This window comes from Panicum virgatum, chromosome 6N, assembly GCF_016808335.1.
Source record: "Panicum virgatum strain AP13 chromosome 6N, P.virgatum_v5, whole genome shotgun sequence".
NCBI classification, from domain to species: domain Eukaryota; kingdom Viridiplantae; phylum Streptophyta; class Magnoliopsida; order Poales; family Poaceae; genus Panicum; species Panicum virgatum.
The window spans coordinates 50,417,033-50,434,760 of NC_053150.1; the positions used below are offsets into that span (position 1 = coordinate 50,417,033).

At 48.1% G+C, this 17,728-nt stretch overlaps 1 protein-coding gene across 1 annotated transcript; it reads left to right on the forward strand.

The window, feature by feature from the left end:
- The first annotated feature begins 2,458 nt into the window (after positions 1-2,458).
- LOC120678290 lies at positions 2,459-5,007 on the forward strand. The gene is made up of 2 exons (XM_039959421.1): positions 2,459-2,561; positions 4,556-5,007. The coding sequence occupies exons 1-2, from the start codon at positions 2,459-2,461 to the stop codon at positions 5,005-5,007; spliced, it is 555 nt and encodes a 184-aa protein (XP_039815355.1).
- The last annotated feature ends 12,721 nt before the right edge of the window (positions 5,008-17,728 follow it).

A 17,728-nucleotide genomic window follows, 5' to 3' on the forward strand; every position in this document is an offset into this window, starting at 1 on the left:
CTCCTCAACTGGATCAGCGTCTACTCACGAACACATGGCCACAACAAGGCACAACAATAAGCATACAAGCAAACACAAACAAAATCTAAGAAACAATACATCAATACATTAAAACAGCACACTAAACTAGTCTAAAGCTATTCTACGCGTTACAACGATCGCGTGGATATAAAGAACGCTTAAAACGGAGCTAAAACGCATATTCTAGGCCAAAAACAAGTTCCAGGGACCTATTCGTAAGAAAACTGAAGTTCCAGGGGGTTTTCTGCAAAAAACTGAGGGTTTAAACGTAATTAACCATTAAATCTAAGGGCTAACATGCAAAACCGACGGCTCTGGACGGCGGGTTATATATTTAAAAAGATCAGGGGGCTGGGCGCTAAAAACTGGGCCTCTGTTTAAATAGTTTTACACTTCTGTGGACTGCGGGTTGATTATTGAAAACCTGAGGGGTTCTTTAGCAAAACTCCCAGGCCGAACCGGTATCCTTGGATATCGGCCGTTGGATCGCGATCTGGCGGTCTGGATCGGATCGAAACGGGTTCTAATCTTGGGCGTACGTGGTGGATCGGACGGTTTAGATTGAAAGGGGGCGACGGCGGCGGCGCGGGTCATCGGAGACAAGCTCCCGCGGCGGCGGCTCACCGGAGTTCGCCGTTTCCGGCCCTCCGGGGGTGGATTTGAGCGGGGCTGGGGTCTAGGGGCATCTAGGCGTCATGCGCAAGCCACCTGAGGGGTTAACGGGGTTCGGGGAAGGTCGGAGCGTGGAGGGCAAGGGCTGTGGCGGCTCTGCGCCATGGCGAGACTCGCCGGAGTGCGGCGTGCTGGCTACTAGAGGGTGCCGCTGCCTATGGGATCTAGCGCAAAGGAAACGGGGAGTAGAGAGGGTGCTCACCGTGTACGGAATCGGGCAGAGGTGTCGCGCAGCAGCGCCGGCGTCGAGGTCCTGCGGTGGCGATCGCGAAGGGGGCGCCGGGGTGCAGCTCCGGGCGTCAGGACCCCCGGGTTTGACTCCTGGATGCACGAGGATACTCCTACGGTGGCTCTGGTGGGTTGGAAGGCGGTGGAACGGTGGGTCAGCGCCGGTGCAGAGGCACAGCGCGGCGGCGCGCGGCGAAGTGGGGTGGAGGCGGCGCTAGGGTTTGGGTGGGGCGGCAGGAGGAAGGTGGGATGCGGGGAGGTCTAGGGCGCGTTTAAAAAGGGGGGAGGCCGGGCCTCGGCGTGCGGGTCCAGGAGGGGATCTCGCTGGAGATCGCGGCGCGACGGGTGAGCGAGAGACGCGGGGAGGAGAGGGATGACAGGCGGGGCCGGGTTGCAGTGAGACAGGAGAGGGAGCGGGCGAACTGGGCCGAGCGCGAGCGGAGGGAGCGCGCGCGGGGCTGGGCCGGTGCCGCTGACAGGTGGGGGCAGTCGCGGTGCTGGCGTGGCAGGAAGTGCGCGTCCGCGCGGTGCGGGTGAGGGACTGGTAGGTGGGACCGGCGGTCAGCGAGGGGGGGCGAGCGCTCTGCGGGCGCGAGGCGAGCTGGCGGAGGCAGGCTGCGGCGTGGGCCAAGCGGGAGGCGGTGGGCCGAGCGCGGAAGGAAAACCGTGGGAGTAGGCTGGGCTGACTGGGCCGCAGGAAAGAGGGAGAGAGCGGACCGGGCTGGGCCCGCGTGGGAAAAAGGGTTGGGCCAGCTGGGGTTTGGCAGTTTGGGCTGGGTTGGGGTTGGGTTCCTTTCTTCTTTATTCTTTTTTTTTCAAACCACACTCAACTAATTTGAATTCAAACTCAAATTTGAATCCAACCCTACAACACTCAAACAAGTAAAACTATGCAACGGCATGAATGCACAAAGAGTTAGCCCTAAAAAAATAAATTTTAATTATTTGTGCAACAAAATTAGGTTAAATGCAATCTAAGCCAATTAAATCCTTAGAAAATTAAATAAACCAATTAAATTTATTATTAAATAGAAAATTTAATTCAGGGTGTTACATGAATCATATCAATGGGACCTAAAGACTCCTACAAATGTGATCTCACAAACTTGTTAGTTCCATTGATTATGTTGTCACTCAATCACCAAAATCACAAACAATGGCCTAGATGGGGCCATGTTCCTTACAAAGTTGAACAGTTCCAACCTGTTTCCAAGTTGTCTCTGTTGGTTTTGTTTTTGTTTGACCTTGGTCAGCAACAGAATCAGCAGAAAAAGAGGGATATCTCATCCCGTGACTTTAGGGATCGGTTCCCAGGAACCTATCCGCGATTACCTTGATCGGGAGGTAATCCTAAGCCCATTGGGCTCTGCCCTGGGCCTACAGTGCTTATAAATAAGAGGGGGTCAACCCCAGGGTTAGTAACCTAATCATTTCCACCATCCACCGATCAATCAGAGCACTGGAAGGCTCAGAAGCGCGAACACCACCTCCGGGGCAGTGCCGGTGACGTCCTGAAGGTCGCCGCTACACCACCAGGATGCTCAAGGAGTGTCTGCGCTACATCCCCAACGCCGTCAACACCGTCGACGTCGTCACGTCTACACCAACTTCCAGCGACGCCATGGACACCACTACTGCTGGTATAAGACCAAATCTAATCTATTCCACATTAGTTAATGTACTAGAGATGATCTACTGTTGGATTAGTGATCCTGGTTAAGTCAGTGCTAAGTTTATGTTAGATTTAATCCTAACAATTGGTATCAGTCGCCTCAGCTAATCCTGGTTAGATCTCCTAGACAAACCCTAAGTTTTAGGTTCGGTTTACATGGTGTAGATCTATCTGTGCATGTTCTTTTCATGTTTTATCTTTACTCAGTCGAGTTTCAGATCATGCACATGTGGTTCTAGTTAGTCAGTAATGCTTTCATGCCTAGAACATTAGATATGCTAAGTTTATCTAGGCGTTTTTCATGTTTTAGTTCAAGAAATTAAGATTTTCTTTAAGTCAGTGACCAAATCCCTCTCGGTTTTGGGCAAAATTTATGCATAAGTTAGCACTCAGTGAGATTAGAAAGAGGGGAAAACTCAGATTCAGATCCAAAAGCAAATCCCCATCCCAAACCCTAATCCTAGATTAGATTGAAATAAGATGAGATAAGAGGGGGCTTATCTCACGTTGACGTCCGCGCGCGGCATCAGTTGCCGATGCGCGTGGTTGCCGGCGAGCCTCCGTGAGCACCGACCGCCTCGGCACGGCGGTGCCGGCCCCCAAGCCGCATCAGTCGCGTCGCCACCTAAGCGTGGCATCAGTTCCGCCGCGCGTGGACGCCGGCGTTCCCCTGGGAGCTGCAGCCCCCGCTCCGACGGGCTCGGCGCGGCGGAGCTGGCCCTCCTGTGCATCAGCACGGCGCTCGCGGCGCCATCCGCTCGTGCCATCAGTCCGCGCGCATCAGCTTGCATCCGTGCCGGCGCGTCAGCAGCTCCCGCCGCCGGCCATGGAGCTCCGGCGGAGCCCCTCGGCGGTGCGCGCACGAGACGCACGCGCACCGCAGAGAGGGCCCGCGGAGCTCTGGCCCGTCTGATCCCGTAGTGAGGAACGCGGGGAGGGAGCCGCACGTCGGACGGCGGACGGCAGCGCCACCCTAACCCTAGCACATGCAGGGGAGAGGGAGAAAATGAGCTAGAGTTTCAGCCCCCACCCGATTTTTCAGCTATTTAAACCCCGCCGAACCGATTTCGGCCGTTGGATCTGAGCCGACGGCTCAGATCGACTGCGGGCGGTGGTGGGAAGCGCGCGCCGCGCTAGCCAAATTGCCGGCCCGCTCATCCGCTGCCAGGCCGCATTGTTAATGGGCTGCCATATGTCGCGCACCCGTGCTTGAGGCGCATCACCGAGCCGACGTTCAGAGCCGCCGCGCTGAGCCGCACTCGCATCTGCCGTAAGCAGCGCATGTAGCGCTAAGCCACATAGCGTCTGAGCCGTGAACCTAAGCCGCCAGCCTAAGCCACAGCTGCGCGCCTGAGCCACATAAGCCGAGCCACTGTGCTGCGCTGAGCCGCATCCGTGAGCCGCGCGCCGCCTAAGTCGAGCCGCGCTCATGAGCCCCCCCACCTGAACTGCAGCGCTGCGCCTGCTGGGCCGCGCGCGGGAATGTGCCGCACTGGGCGCGATTGTGGGGATTAGGGTGTGCTACGCATTAGCGGGCCGCCGCGGGCCATTTTTCTATTTTGGGCCGATTTGAGTTTTTTCTTTTATTCCAGATTTCAGTTAATTTCAGTATTAAGCTCAGTTTGTTTCTGCATCAATTTCAGTTAAGCTATTGCATGAATAATTTTAAGTAGTTGGTGTTTATTTCATGTTCATAAGTTTATTCCACCACTATACTTTGAGATGCCTCTAAATAAATGGAACCACCGAGAAGTTTATTTAGAGTAAACTTGTGATTATTTCTGACCAATGTTATTTAATCATGAGTATTAAGATAAAATTTTGTTTGTTTTCCCCCCCGCTGATGCAAATTGAAATTTTAATTTCGTGATTTTAATCAGACCACCGTAGGATTATTATCATGCTTTTATTTGCATTTCATTGTATATGATTACTAAGATAAGTTGTTCCTTTGATTTTCAGTGACAAATGTCAATGTTGTGGCCTCCTACCTGAACAACATCGAGCCGCTCAATGGAGCAAATTTTCCTGACTGGAAGGGCAAGGTCATGACGTGCTTGGCTTGGAATGATCTTGATCTGGCATTAAGGCAGGATAAGCCTGTTGTTGCTGCAGGACAGACTTCAGCTGCTCTGGAAAAGTGGGAAAGATCAGACCACATGGCGCTTATGGTCATGTCTCAGACCATCAGTGCTGGCATTAAGGGCGCCATCCACACCAAGGATGCGCAGGGAGAAGATCTGAGTGCTAAGGCCTTTCTAGCAAAGATTGAGGAGAACTTCAAGAGCTCATCCAAGACTTATGCAAGCACTCTCGTCATGGAGTTAGTGGCCTCTCAGTATGATGGGAAGACTGGCATCAGGCAGCACATTCTCAACATGTGTGATATGGCCAACAAGCTTAAGGAGATTTAGATGGAGATCTCTGAAGGTTTTCTTGTACACTTCATCATGATATCTTTGTCTTCACGGTATGCTGCGTTTAAGATCAATTACAACACCAACAAGACTGTCTGGTCTATCAGTGAGTTGATCAACTACTGTGTTGAAGAAGAAGAAAGACTTAAGACTGAGAAGATGAAGGATGTTGTCAACATGGTTGGCAACCTCAGCATTTAAGGCACTCCTAAGAATCAGCATGAGTCAGGTAGCAGCAAGCAAGGCCAGAAGAGGTTTAAGAAGAAAGGAAACCAAAACCTTGGTCCAAGGAACGACAACAAGTTCAAAGGCAAGCAGTCCCAAGGTGGAAAGATGTTGTGTTCATTCTGTGCTTCACCCAAGTATCTTCAGAAGGGCTGCCCAGACTTTAAGGAATGGCTGAAAAAGTAAGGTAGTATTAAGTTTGATGTCGTTTCTTTTGTTGATGAGTTATTCTTAGCACATTTATCCCTTAATACTTGGTTAGTTGACTCATGTGCCACTGTGCATATTTCTAATTCATTATAGGTATTCAGTTCGATCCGAACTATAAGAAGGGGGAGTGAAGCCTAAGAGTGGCTGATGGGAACATGGTTGAAGTCGAAGGCGTTGGAAGCTTCACCTTAGAGTTGTCAGGTGGTTTTCAGCTTAATTTAGATGATGTCCTTTATGTTCCTAGTTTAAAGAGAAACATTATTTCAGTTTCGCGTTTAGATAAATCTAGACATGTGTGTGAGTTTGGCAACTCTGTTTGCAACATTAAATTTCATAATATTAGTGTTGGCCTTGGTCATTTGCAAGGCGATCTTTATTTGCTCTCTCTCTTGATGATAATTATTCTGTAATGAATGTTTGTGATGCGATGCATAAGCGTAAGCGTGATAATGAGACTTCTTCGAAATTGTGGCACTGTCGCCTTGGCCACATTTCGAGGGGGAGAATGGAGCGTCTCATTAAAGATGAGATACTTCAGGAGTTAGACTTTCAGATTCAGAGCAGTGCATGGACTGCATTAAGGAAAAATATGCTAAGACTATTAAGAAAGAAGCGACTAGGAGTACAGGCGTATTAGAAATAATTCACACAGATATCTGTGGCCCTCTCTCAGTCACATCAATAGACGGTTATGACTCTTTTATAACATTTACTGATGATTATTCCCGTTATGAACACATTTACCCCATTCAAAAGCGTTCAGACGCTTTAGAAATATTTAAGATTCATAAGGCGGAAGTTGAGAAGCAGCACAACACTTCCATTAAAATTGTAATATCAGACCGGGGAGGTGAATATTATGGGAAACACGCTCAATATGGTCAGATTAAAGGACCATTCTGTGACACCCCGGCCTACAGATAGTACAGGAGAACTTGAGAATCTCTCAGACGAGTCAGAAGAGTTATGCTATAGTTCCTTTTTCCCGGATTTATGATCAGAAGAGTTATGCTATAGTTCCTTTTTCCCGGATTTATGTAACACCTATATGGAGTTTTTCTCTCTTCCTTGACCTTACCAATCTGTGTTTCCTCTTTGCCCCAGCTCAGATGTCGGCAGAACAAAAAGACCTTGGAGACAGTGCAATGGGTGATGGTGAGAAAACTTGCCCGTGTTGCCAACTCTATGGCGTTCCTTGTCGTCAAGTTCGTGCGACTGAAGATGAAGCCACAACTAGGAGGAACCAGAGGTTGTTCTCCAGTACCAAGAGGAAGAGGTCTCATCAAGAGCAGCTAGCAGAGGATTCCCTTCTCCTTGACTGTCCATCGGTCGAAGAGCTACAGACCATCCAGAAGAGAAAGGATCCTAAGTGCTCTAGAGATACACAGGTCGAGAATCAAGCACTCCATGATTATGTTGATGGGTTGACTATCACTATGAATGTGATTCAGCCACGCGGTCGCAAGGAGTCCAAAGAGCAAGCAGCAGAAATGATGCAAGATGTGATGCTAAGTTCACATGGAGGTCAACCAAGTAGCGCCATTCGCCACCACCGCATGTGCTACCAATGCGGGCAAAAAGGTCATTGTGCCAAAAGTTGTCCACGGAAGCGCCTTTCACCGGCTCCACGGCAGGCAGGACAGTAGGGGCACCCAGCCCAACCCAGAGCGCCACGACAGGGGAAGGTGAACCATGTGACGGTTGAGTCAGCGGCCGAGTCTCCAAACGTGGTTATTGGTACATCCATGGTCAACTCATATCCAGCTACGGTGCTGTTCGATACTGGTGCTACGCATTCCTTTATTGCACAGTCTTTTGTTGAGCATCATGGTATTCGTACTAACACATTAAAGAAGTGCATGTTAGTATCTTCACCTGGAAGACAATTGAGGTCTCATATCTCCTACCCCAGAGTCATTGTTTCCATAGGGAGAGTAAAGTTCAGTACAAATCTGATGGTGATGGACACCAAGGGTATTGATGTGATTCTGGGAATGGATACTCTTGCCAAGTGGGGAGTCAGAATTGATTGTGCTCAGCGGTCAGTTCACTTGTTAGCATCTAATGGCCAAGAGGTGACAGTCAGAGCTACAGAGCCTTCTGGTTTTCTTCATCAGATGGAGATTAGACCCACGGATGGTATTCGCGTGGTGTCTGAATTCCCGGATGTCTTTCCGGAGGACTTGCCAGAAGAAGGAAGAGGAGTTGATGAAGACATATCCTAATCTCTTTGCTAGCCAGCCTAGAATCTTGGGACGAGATTCCTGTAAGGGGGTAGGATTTGTAACACCCTAATTTAAATTTCAATATTTAATAATAAATTTAAGTTGCTTAGCCTCGCATTTATAATTTATTTTGGCTTCATAAGGTAATTAAAATTTATCTTAGGTTCAACTTGTTTGTGCATTCATGCTGGTGCAGGGTTTTCATTTTGTTTGAGTGCTAGGGTTTTGAATTCAAATCTGAATTTGAATTCAAATAGTTTTGACTTGAGAGGAAAAAGAAAAGAAGAATAGGAGAAGAAACAAACCAGCCCAGCCTGCCTCCCAATCCAGCCCAAACCCTTTGGCAACCCAACCCAAGCCCCGCGGCCCAGCTCTCTTTTCCCTCCCGCACAGCCCAGCGCTAGGCCCAGCTCGCCCCACCGCTAGGCCCAGCTCGCCCCACCTCCCGCTCAGCTCAAACCCAGCGCCAGGCCCAGCCGCGATCTCCCTCCGCGCACTCGCCTCAGCTGCCGCGCTCCTGGGCCCGCCCGTCAGCCGCCTTTCGCCGCTCGCACGCGTTGCCCGCTGTCTCCGCTATATGTCTGACCTGCCGGGCCCACATGTCGGCGCCGCTCCTCCCGCAGCCGCGCCCGCTTCCCTCTCTCTGCCAAGCTGGCCCCACCCGCCAGACCGTCGCCTCCCGCACGCAGCGCGTCCCTCTCTGCTCGCCCGGGCCCACGTGTCGGATCCATCCCTTTCCTTCCTTCTCGCGCGCGTCCGCCCGAGCTCACTGCCGCGAATCTCGCCACGCCTGCGCCCTCCAAGGCACGGATTCCCAGATCCCGCCCGCCTACTTTAACTCGCACCCCGCGACCCCCTGTACGCCATCCGCACGCCAGCGCCGCCCCCAAACCTAGCTCGCCGTGCCCGTGCAGCTCCGCCGCGCAGGCTCCTCTGCGCCACCGCAGACCGGCCACACCATGGCCTCCCGGCCCCTGCAGACCACCTCCGTGGCTTCTCCTTGACACCAGGAGCCTCACCGAGGCCGCTGTCCCCAATCCGAGGCCCGCTCGCTCGGGAATTCCACCCGGACCCGCCTCAGGTGAGAGCCGCCGGCCCGTGATTCCACACTGCTGGCATGTTTCCGACCCCCCCCCTGACTAGCTTGGTCCTTCTGCAGGGCCATCGCGCAGCCTTCCACCAGAGCTCGACGCCCGGGGAAGCATTCACGTAGCTGCCCCTCGCGCTTCGCCGCCCTGCAGAACCAGAGCCGCCGCGCCACCGTGAACCCAGTGCTCCGCCGCTTCCCTGACCTTCTGGACCACCACCGAAGCTTCACACGTGGGTAAGAAACCTCGGCGTGCTCCTTTTTCCCCCTTTTTCCTGCCTCTATTGGCGTGTAATCGCTCGCCGGCGTAGACCAACCCGCCGCTGCAGTAGCGCGCGCCGCTCCGGCCCTCCTCGAGCCCAGCCTAGTGCCTAGGTGGATTACGCACGTCGCTTAGTCCATCTCAGACCCAAGCGCCAGCCGTTTTGGCCCCAGGAACGCCGGATTGGCGAACTCCGGCGAGGTTCGGCCGCGCGCCGCCGCGGGAACTCACCGCGGCGACCCAGCGCCGCCGCTTGCGCCCCCAATCATCCAGAGCCGCCCGATCTGAAACGTGCGTCCAAGATTAGATCTAGGATCCTTTAGATCCGAGCCGCCAGATCCAGATCCGACGGTCGAGGATCATGCGTACCCCTTCGGCCTAGCACAATTGTTAAAGAGCCCCTGACCTTTTTGGTAATCAACCCGCGGTCCAGTTAAGTTCAAAACTAATTCCAACCAGGCCCAGATTTATTCGCTTAGACCCCTGAGCTGTATAAAAATGGAACCCGCCGTCCACCCCTGACCTTTTCACGCGTTAGCCCCTAGATCTTTTTGGTTTTTACATTTTAGTCCTCGGTTTTGCCTAGAAACCCCCTGGAACTCCAGTTTTCTTACAAATAAGCCCCTAGAACTTGTTTTAGGCCTAGATTTTGCGTTTTAGCTCCGTTTTAGGCGTTCTTTATGGCCACGCGATCGTTGTAACGCGTAGAATAGCTTTAGACTAGTTTGGTGTGCTATTTTTATGTATTGATGTACGGTTTCTTAGCTTTTGTTAGTAATTGCTTGTATGCTTATTGTTGTGCATTGTTTTGGCCATGTGTTCGTGAGTAGACGTTGATCCATCTGAGGAGCCCCAGTACCAGTACCCGGATTAGCCATCTTCCGACCAGTTTGAGCAGCAGCAGGAGCAGTACGAGGAAGGCAAGTATAACATGAACAACACCCATCACTTTTAAATACATTTTCATACTGCATTTTAATAATGTATGCCTATAAGGACTTTCCTAGCCACTTTAAATCCTTTATACATATCCCCTGGGTTGCATTTTGGTTAGTTGTGCTAGGTGCCGCGCTATAACACACTTGGTCCTTTTTAATTAATTTGATTAATGGTATATGCAACTTAATTCGGAGAGTGGCCCTCTGTGTGGCTTGAGTGGCTCACATCTCGTTAAAATTTGTTTTGTTAGAAATATGGTTTTGGGGGCCAGCACGGTGTTTACTGCCTGGTTGGCCACTCTCCATAAGGACCGGTTCATAGAGCGACAACCTGGGACAATAGCGCTACCACAAGACTGAAATGTGATGGTCTTGGCTTACTAATTAGGTCATTTTGGTTCGGGAGTAACTTACCGACGGGGCATGGGGGGTGGTGAGTTTCAATGGTGCCCAGGCTACGAGGCTTGGTCTGCGTACCCCTCGAGGTGGGTACCATCGTTGCGGAGCCTGATTCCTTAGCGGTTACACCTTACCAATGTGTCCTTTGTAACAGCCTCGTAGTGAGTTTGCTAGTGATCTCACCTAAGGAAGTGTGATGAACAACTAGCGTAGCTCACGACTTGTGGGTAAAGATGTGCAACCTCTGCAGAGTGTAAAACTGGTATACTAGCCGTGCTCACGGTCATGAGCGGCCCAGATCCTCCTTTTGATTAGTGGGGTTATCTCCTTCCGACGAGGGGGGTGCCTCTCGGGGTTACCTTGGTTCGGTTTGGTTCTCAGTAGTAACATGATTAAATTTGATTAATCACTATGTAGCTGGGTTTATGGTAATTCATCAACTTGTAGTAATTAGCGCTAATAAAATTTTGCCAAGACTTAAAAGCTAATGCAGTCAGTCAGCCAACCTTAGAGCCTCATAATTTGTGTTATACTTGTTGAGTACAAGTTGTGTACTCACTCTTGCCTACTCTACTCTTTTTCCTCTTGGGGATACTCTACTGCTGCTCAGTTCCTACCGACGCGAGGGAGTTCGCTCAGCGCTACCAGGACTACGAGGACTTCTAGGCGTTTCCTCTCCCAGTCGACGTCCCTGTGGCGCCCTGCTCAGCTTCCGACGAGAGTTATCGTTTATGTATTACGCTTCCGCATACTCTGTACCAGACTTTTGTCTTTAATATAATAAATAACATTCGTATTCGCTTTATTATATCTTTTTACGTGATATGTGCTATGATATACTGTTCATTCTGTTGTATATACGTGTGACTTGATCCTGGCACGTATATGATTGCTCGGCTTATGTCCTTTTGTAAACCGGGTGTTACACATTCGCTAAGTATTTAGAAGAAAATGGCATAAGAGCGCAATACTCTATGCCAGGAGAACCACAGCAAAATGGAGTCGCTGAGCGTCGCAACCGTACACTGCTTGACATGGTACGGAGCATGCTCAGTTATTCTAGTTTACCTGTGAAGCTATGGATGGATGCATTAAAAACAGCTGCTCACATACTTAATCGGGTTCCATTTAAGTCAGTTCCCAAGACACCTTTTGAGTTGTGGAATGGGAGAAAACCGTCACTTAATTATTTAAAAGTGTGGGGCTGTCCTGCTGAGGCTAAATTATTTGATCCACAGCAAAAGAAATTAGATTCTAAGACAACAAGCTGCCACTTCATTGGATACCCAGAAAAGTCTAAAGGGTACATATTCTACTGTCCTGGTCGTCACACTAAGTTCGTAGAAACCAGGCAGGCTTTGTTCCTAGAGGACTCAGGAGTTAGTGGGAGTTTTCCAAGGAGGGAAGTGAGTCTCGAAGAACTACGGGTTGAGCTTCTTGATCCAGTAGTTCAAGAGCCTACAGAGGTATATAAGTTTGTACCACCAGTAATTCCTCCAGTTCAGGTAAGTGGTGCCATGTCATCTCCTGCTGCTCAGCAGGAGAACATGGAGCGAGCAAATGGTTGAGAACCAAGTGTAACTTGCACCACAAGATCAAATTTCTCAACCAGATCCTCAATCAATTCCTCAACCTGTTGAGATTGAACCAGTAAGAAGGTCGCAACGGGCAAAGAAATCAGCTATTCCTGATTATTATGAGACATACTTAAGTGAGGATGTATACGATATCGGGAATGTAAGTGACCCTGCCACATTCAGACAGGCAGTGTCAAGTGAGAATTCCACTAAATGGATTGAAGCCATGGAAGATGAATTAAGGTCTATGAGTACTAATAAAGTATGGGATTTAGTAGAAATTTCCGATGGAGTCAAACTAGTAGGTTGTAATTGGGTCTACAAAACCAAACGTGATTCCAAAGGGAAGGTCGAACGATTCAAAGCTAGGCTCGTAGCAAAAGGGTTTACACAGAAGGAAGGAATTGATTATAATGAGACCTTTTCTCCTATGTCTACCAAAGATTCTTTTAGAGTCGTCATGGCATTAGTAGCCCATTTTGATATGGAGCTACATCAGATGGATGTTAAGACTGCATTCCTAAATGATGACTTAAATGAAACAATCTTTATGGCATAGCCAGAAGGTTTTGCCATAAAGGCTAAAGAACATATGGGATGCAAATTAAAGAAGTCCATTTATGGACTTAAGCAAGCGTCCAGGCAGTGGAACCTTAAATTCGATGAGGTCATTAAGAAATTCGGATTTAAGGAGAATGATGTGGATATTTGTATCTACGTCAAAGTTAAGGGTGGAAAATTAATAATTCTAGTACTGTATGCGGATGACATACTATTAGCGTGCAACGATAAGAACATGTTGCATGAGACTAAGAATTTCCTCTCATCCAATTTTGATATGAAGGATCTTGGTGATGCCTCATATGTCCTTGGCATTGAGATACACCGAGATAGAGCCCAAGGAGTACTAGGATTATCTCAGAAAGCTTATATTGAAAAAATTCTTAAGAGATATAACATAGACAAGTGCAACACTTCACCTGTTCCTATTCAAAAGGGCGATAAGTTTAGTCAAGCGCAATGCCCTAAGAATGACTTAGAAAGAGAAAGAATGAACAGTGTTCCTTATGCATCAGCTGTCGGAAGTCTGATGTATGCACAAGTCTGTACGCGTCCAGACTTGGCATTTGCAACCGGAGTTTTTAGTAGATATCAGTCAAATCTAGGATGGGCTCACTGGGTAGGTGTCAAGAAGGCGTTAAGATATTGCCAAGGCACCAAAGATTACATGCTCACATATAAGAGGACAGACAATCTTGAGGTTGTATGTTACACTGATGCTGATCTTGCTGGTGATGAAGATGATAGAAAATCCACTTCTGGATATATCTTCACTCTGGCAGGGGGAGCAATTTCATGGAGAAGTGGTAAGCAAGGTGTAACGGCTGCATCTACGATGCAAGCTGAATTTGTGGCATGTTATGATGCAACGGGACAGGCAGTGTGGCTTAAGAATTATATTCCGGCATTAAGAGTTGTGGATAGTATCTCGAGACCTATCACAATGCACTGTGATAATCAATCTGCAGTATTCTTTTGCGCAAATGATAAGTAAGTTGTCTGGTGCTTCCAAGCACATTGACCTCAAATATCGTGTCGTGAAAGATAGAAACCGGGACAGCACAATTAAGATTGAGCATATAAGTACTACAGCAAATATTGCGGATCCGCTCACACAAGGTTTATCACTATCCCTTTTTCAGAAACATGTCCTAGGTATGGGTTTGGTTGATACTTTTGATCAGGTCCTCGTTCCGGGCCATTAATATTTCCCCAAAGAAGAATAAGAATCCTGATAAATTTTTTCAGTAAGGCTATGGGTAATGTTATCCCAGTATGTCGTTGTGCTGCTGACGATGCATTGGTCTGGTACTTGCTGATTTACGGAGGATGGATTTTATTTTAAGTTAAGTATGAGTTAGTGACATAATAAATATTAAGTTTAAGTTAAGAATAAGTTGTTGACCTTCGGTCAAGGGGGAGAATGTTGGTTTTGTTTTTGTTTGACCTTGGTCAGCAACAGAATTAGCAGAAAAAGAGGGATATTGTGGCAGAACCGCCCGAATTAATCCGGCTCAAGTGCCCATACATGACATCACTCATTGTTATCACCAACGGCCTGAGTCGTGTCCCACTCCACCGACCAACCAGGAGGCAGAGTACACGGCCAAGTCAAACTAGCAATCATGTCCTCAAAAGTATCACCTGAAACAAAATGAGCCACAAGCAAGGCTGAGTATACTAATACTCAGCAAGGCTTACCCGACTAGGATATACTTAGCCCTCTAACTAGACATGCAAGGCTTTTTGGCTGGAGGGGTTTGTTTTTTTTTTTGCCGAAAAGCAACAAAGAGTAAGTCATTATTTTCATATTTTAGCTTTCAAATTCTAGTTCAACTAACCATTCTACATTAGCATCTATCCAATAGCATACATGGTGGAAACAATTATCTTTCATCATCCAACAAGATTCATCATCATACCTTCCACTTGTTACTCTATGTGGCAAAAGGGTTAAGCAGTCCCAATATCCGTGAGAGGCGGACGATTCGAATCGAATTTGTTAACCTTGCAAGGCAGACCTAAACACACGTCACGTGCTTACTCCCAGAGTCACACGTGCAACATTTCCCCTTTCTTTCCGGGTTGTGGATCAGGGTCACCGTCCTCGACTACAGAGTACGACGACTCTGCACCCGCATGTGCGCGCATGAGAAACGACGATCAAAAGAGGGTGAAAGTAAAGTCCACTTGCCGGGCCAATCAGGTACTTATGCTTACCGATTACCATATTTCTCGGCATGTGGTTAGTACGTTCAAACGCTTAACCGCCACTACCACACACTGCGGCCTTATCAAATTTCACTAAACAGACGGGGCATCACAAGTACCACAACCCCGCTCGTAGATCTTATAGTTGCAGCATGTAGTAAACATCCAACTCCAATAATTCTCGCGAGTGACAGGAAATCACTCGACTTCTACCGAACCATTAGCATAGCCAACTAGCGACCTACACATACTAGTGTTCAAGCATAGGTACCTAGGATCATGCAACTAAGGTTCCAATCAATTCCTATAAACTTAAATGCACAAGTAAAAAGGAATAACAATAAGTTGCATAAATTTAAAATAGACGGGACATGCTCCGGGGCTTGCCTTCCTGAGCGTAGCTAGCCTTGGGCTCTTCCGACACTTGGTTCGGGTCTTCAGTGGCTTCAGTTAGATTCACTTGAGCTTCACGCTGCTCACTATCGGACTCCGGCACTAGCTCGTACGTACCGTCAACGAGAGTAGTCGTATCTATATGAAATGTTCATGCATGAGTTGCATTGATGGTAAAAGGTATATAACTATTTACAACACCACTCAAGTTATAACTATGGAATGACCTTACTATCATTACAGGGGCATTCATTAATTGAGTAGTTAATAAATTTCACTAAACTCATTAAGCAAGTAGGAGTTGTAATCTTAGAATTGCCATTTTTCAAAAGTGAGCATGGATTAAATAAAACTGCTACTAGGGATAAATTCTGAAGATGAAATTTTTATGCAAAATACACTACATGAGTACAAACTTGCTTTCAAATTTTCAGCCATTTTCATCAAGTATATTAATTATCAAAACTAGCGTAATCTGTTACTACTAGAAACAAAAATAAATTGTATAGGTCAAACCATGCAAGTACTAGTAATGAAACTTTTACTTAACGTTGCTTACCTAAAGATGAGATCGGTGTAGAATTTTCACATTTACTTAAGCACCACACAGGTCATGAAAAATAGAACAATGTACAACTACAGTAAAGAAAAATAATTTCTATAGGTAGTTCTACTAAGTTTCAGAGGTTCAGATTTTTCAGAAATATGCAGTACACAAATATCGGCTCTGGTAAAAATATCAGATTTTTCTAGATATAAAAACTATTTTTCATGATTTAATGTATTTATCAATACCCAAAATCATTTAGCCCAGTTAGGCTTAACTAAAAATTCTCAACCTTTTTCTACAGGAATTAGAGAACAAGGTAAAGTTACTGTAAAAGTTTGAACTCATGAAACTAAACGGAACAACTTCTATAAATAAAATTATTTAACCTAGGCATAAATTAAGATCTATTAAAACCTAGAGCTATATTTCTCCTATGGTCATGAAATTTTTACACAGAGCCATAATATTTGGTAATACAACACTGTCCAAAAATCAGAACCATAACATGTATATAACTTGAGATACAATAAAAGCTACCTATTCTTTGTATTTTAAATAAAGCAAAAACTAATGAGCAAAAGAAAATGTGCATGTAACAAAAGTTGTAGACCTAGTCACAAGGATTACAGAAAAGTTGAGCTTGAATTTTTATGATATTTCTGTGATTTATTATTGATTTTACAAGTTTGCTGTTTTTGAAAACAAAAGAAAAAGAAAATGAAATCTTGCATCTAGGCCCCTGGAATGATTTGGGGGCTTGCAAATATGCCCTGGCCGGAGTTGGAACAGAGGAGGCGGCGGGCGGCCGAAATCCTGGCAAGGAGCTCGCCGGCAGTGAGGGGCCCATGGGGGAGAGGCACGAGGGTGGCGAGTGCTACCCGTTGGGGTGCTTGGCGCGGGCTGGGTTGGCCCGAGGCAAGCCCTCCGCAGAGCAGGAGCTCCGGCGGCGGCGGATGGCGGTGGCGGCGGCGGTCCGGCAAGTCTGGATGGCGGCGAGCTAGCTGAGAAGCTTCACCGAGGCACGAGGAAGGTGGCTGGGGGGGTCCGTTGGGGGTGAGGTGGGGCGGAGGAGGGGGTTCCGCGGCGAGCTATGGAGGGCCGGCGGCCATGGCGGCGGCGGTGGCGCACTGGCGATCCTGGGCAATGGGGATTGGGTCGGCGAGGACTAGGAGGCCGAGGGGGAGCGGTTTGGGGCGTCGGTTTGGGTGGGGGACGGGCGGACAGAGGAGGTCGACGGCGAGCTGGCAGCGACGCTAATGGCGTGCGGCGTTCTGTCCGTGCGCGAGCAGGGGTCTGTGCCCTGATATAGCGAGCCAAGGGAGTGGATGGAGCTACTGGAGGGCTGGGGGTGTCGGTGGCGCGTCGCATTGAAGGCCGGCCGCGGGCAGCGGCTCGGGCATGCGCGTGCGCCATGGCGTGCTCGTTTGTTGCCACGGCGGCGTCGCGGAGCGCCATCGAAGCCGAGCAGGGGCGCAGCGAGTAGGAGGCGTGCTGCAGCGATGATGGGATGGGAGGGAAGGTCAGCGGGGCGTGCAAGTGAGGCACTCATGGCCGGGCAGTACTCGCCGGGACGGCGCAGCGAGCTGTGGCAGGCCTAGCGCCGCTAGCTCTACCGTAGGCAGGGAAAACAGAGGAGGGAGAGAGAAGAAGAAAGAGAGAGAGGAGGGTCAACCGAGTTTGACTCAAAATAATTCAAATTTTTGTATTGAAACTCAAAAAACGGTGAACATCAAAGTTGTAGGAAATTTAAAGATTTACAATTTTCGTGTTGGGCAAGATTTCATTCGAGTTATGGTTTAAAAATTATTTTGAATTTCCAAAACCGTGATTCGAATGACTTATCATTTCATGTGCAAAATTTTGTTTTCTCCCCTAGATTCCAACTAGTCATTTGTTAATTAAGATAAGGGAAAGGTCCCTACTCAATTTCATAGGCACGAGTGGATTGATTTGAAAATTAAAGTAATGTATATGTCACTGCACGCGTACACTTGCACATATGCACATATACATATACGTATATGAAAAGCCTGATGTAATTAACTTGGTCCTTAAATGTTAATTGTGTGTTTAAAAATAG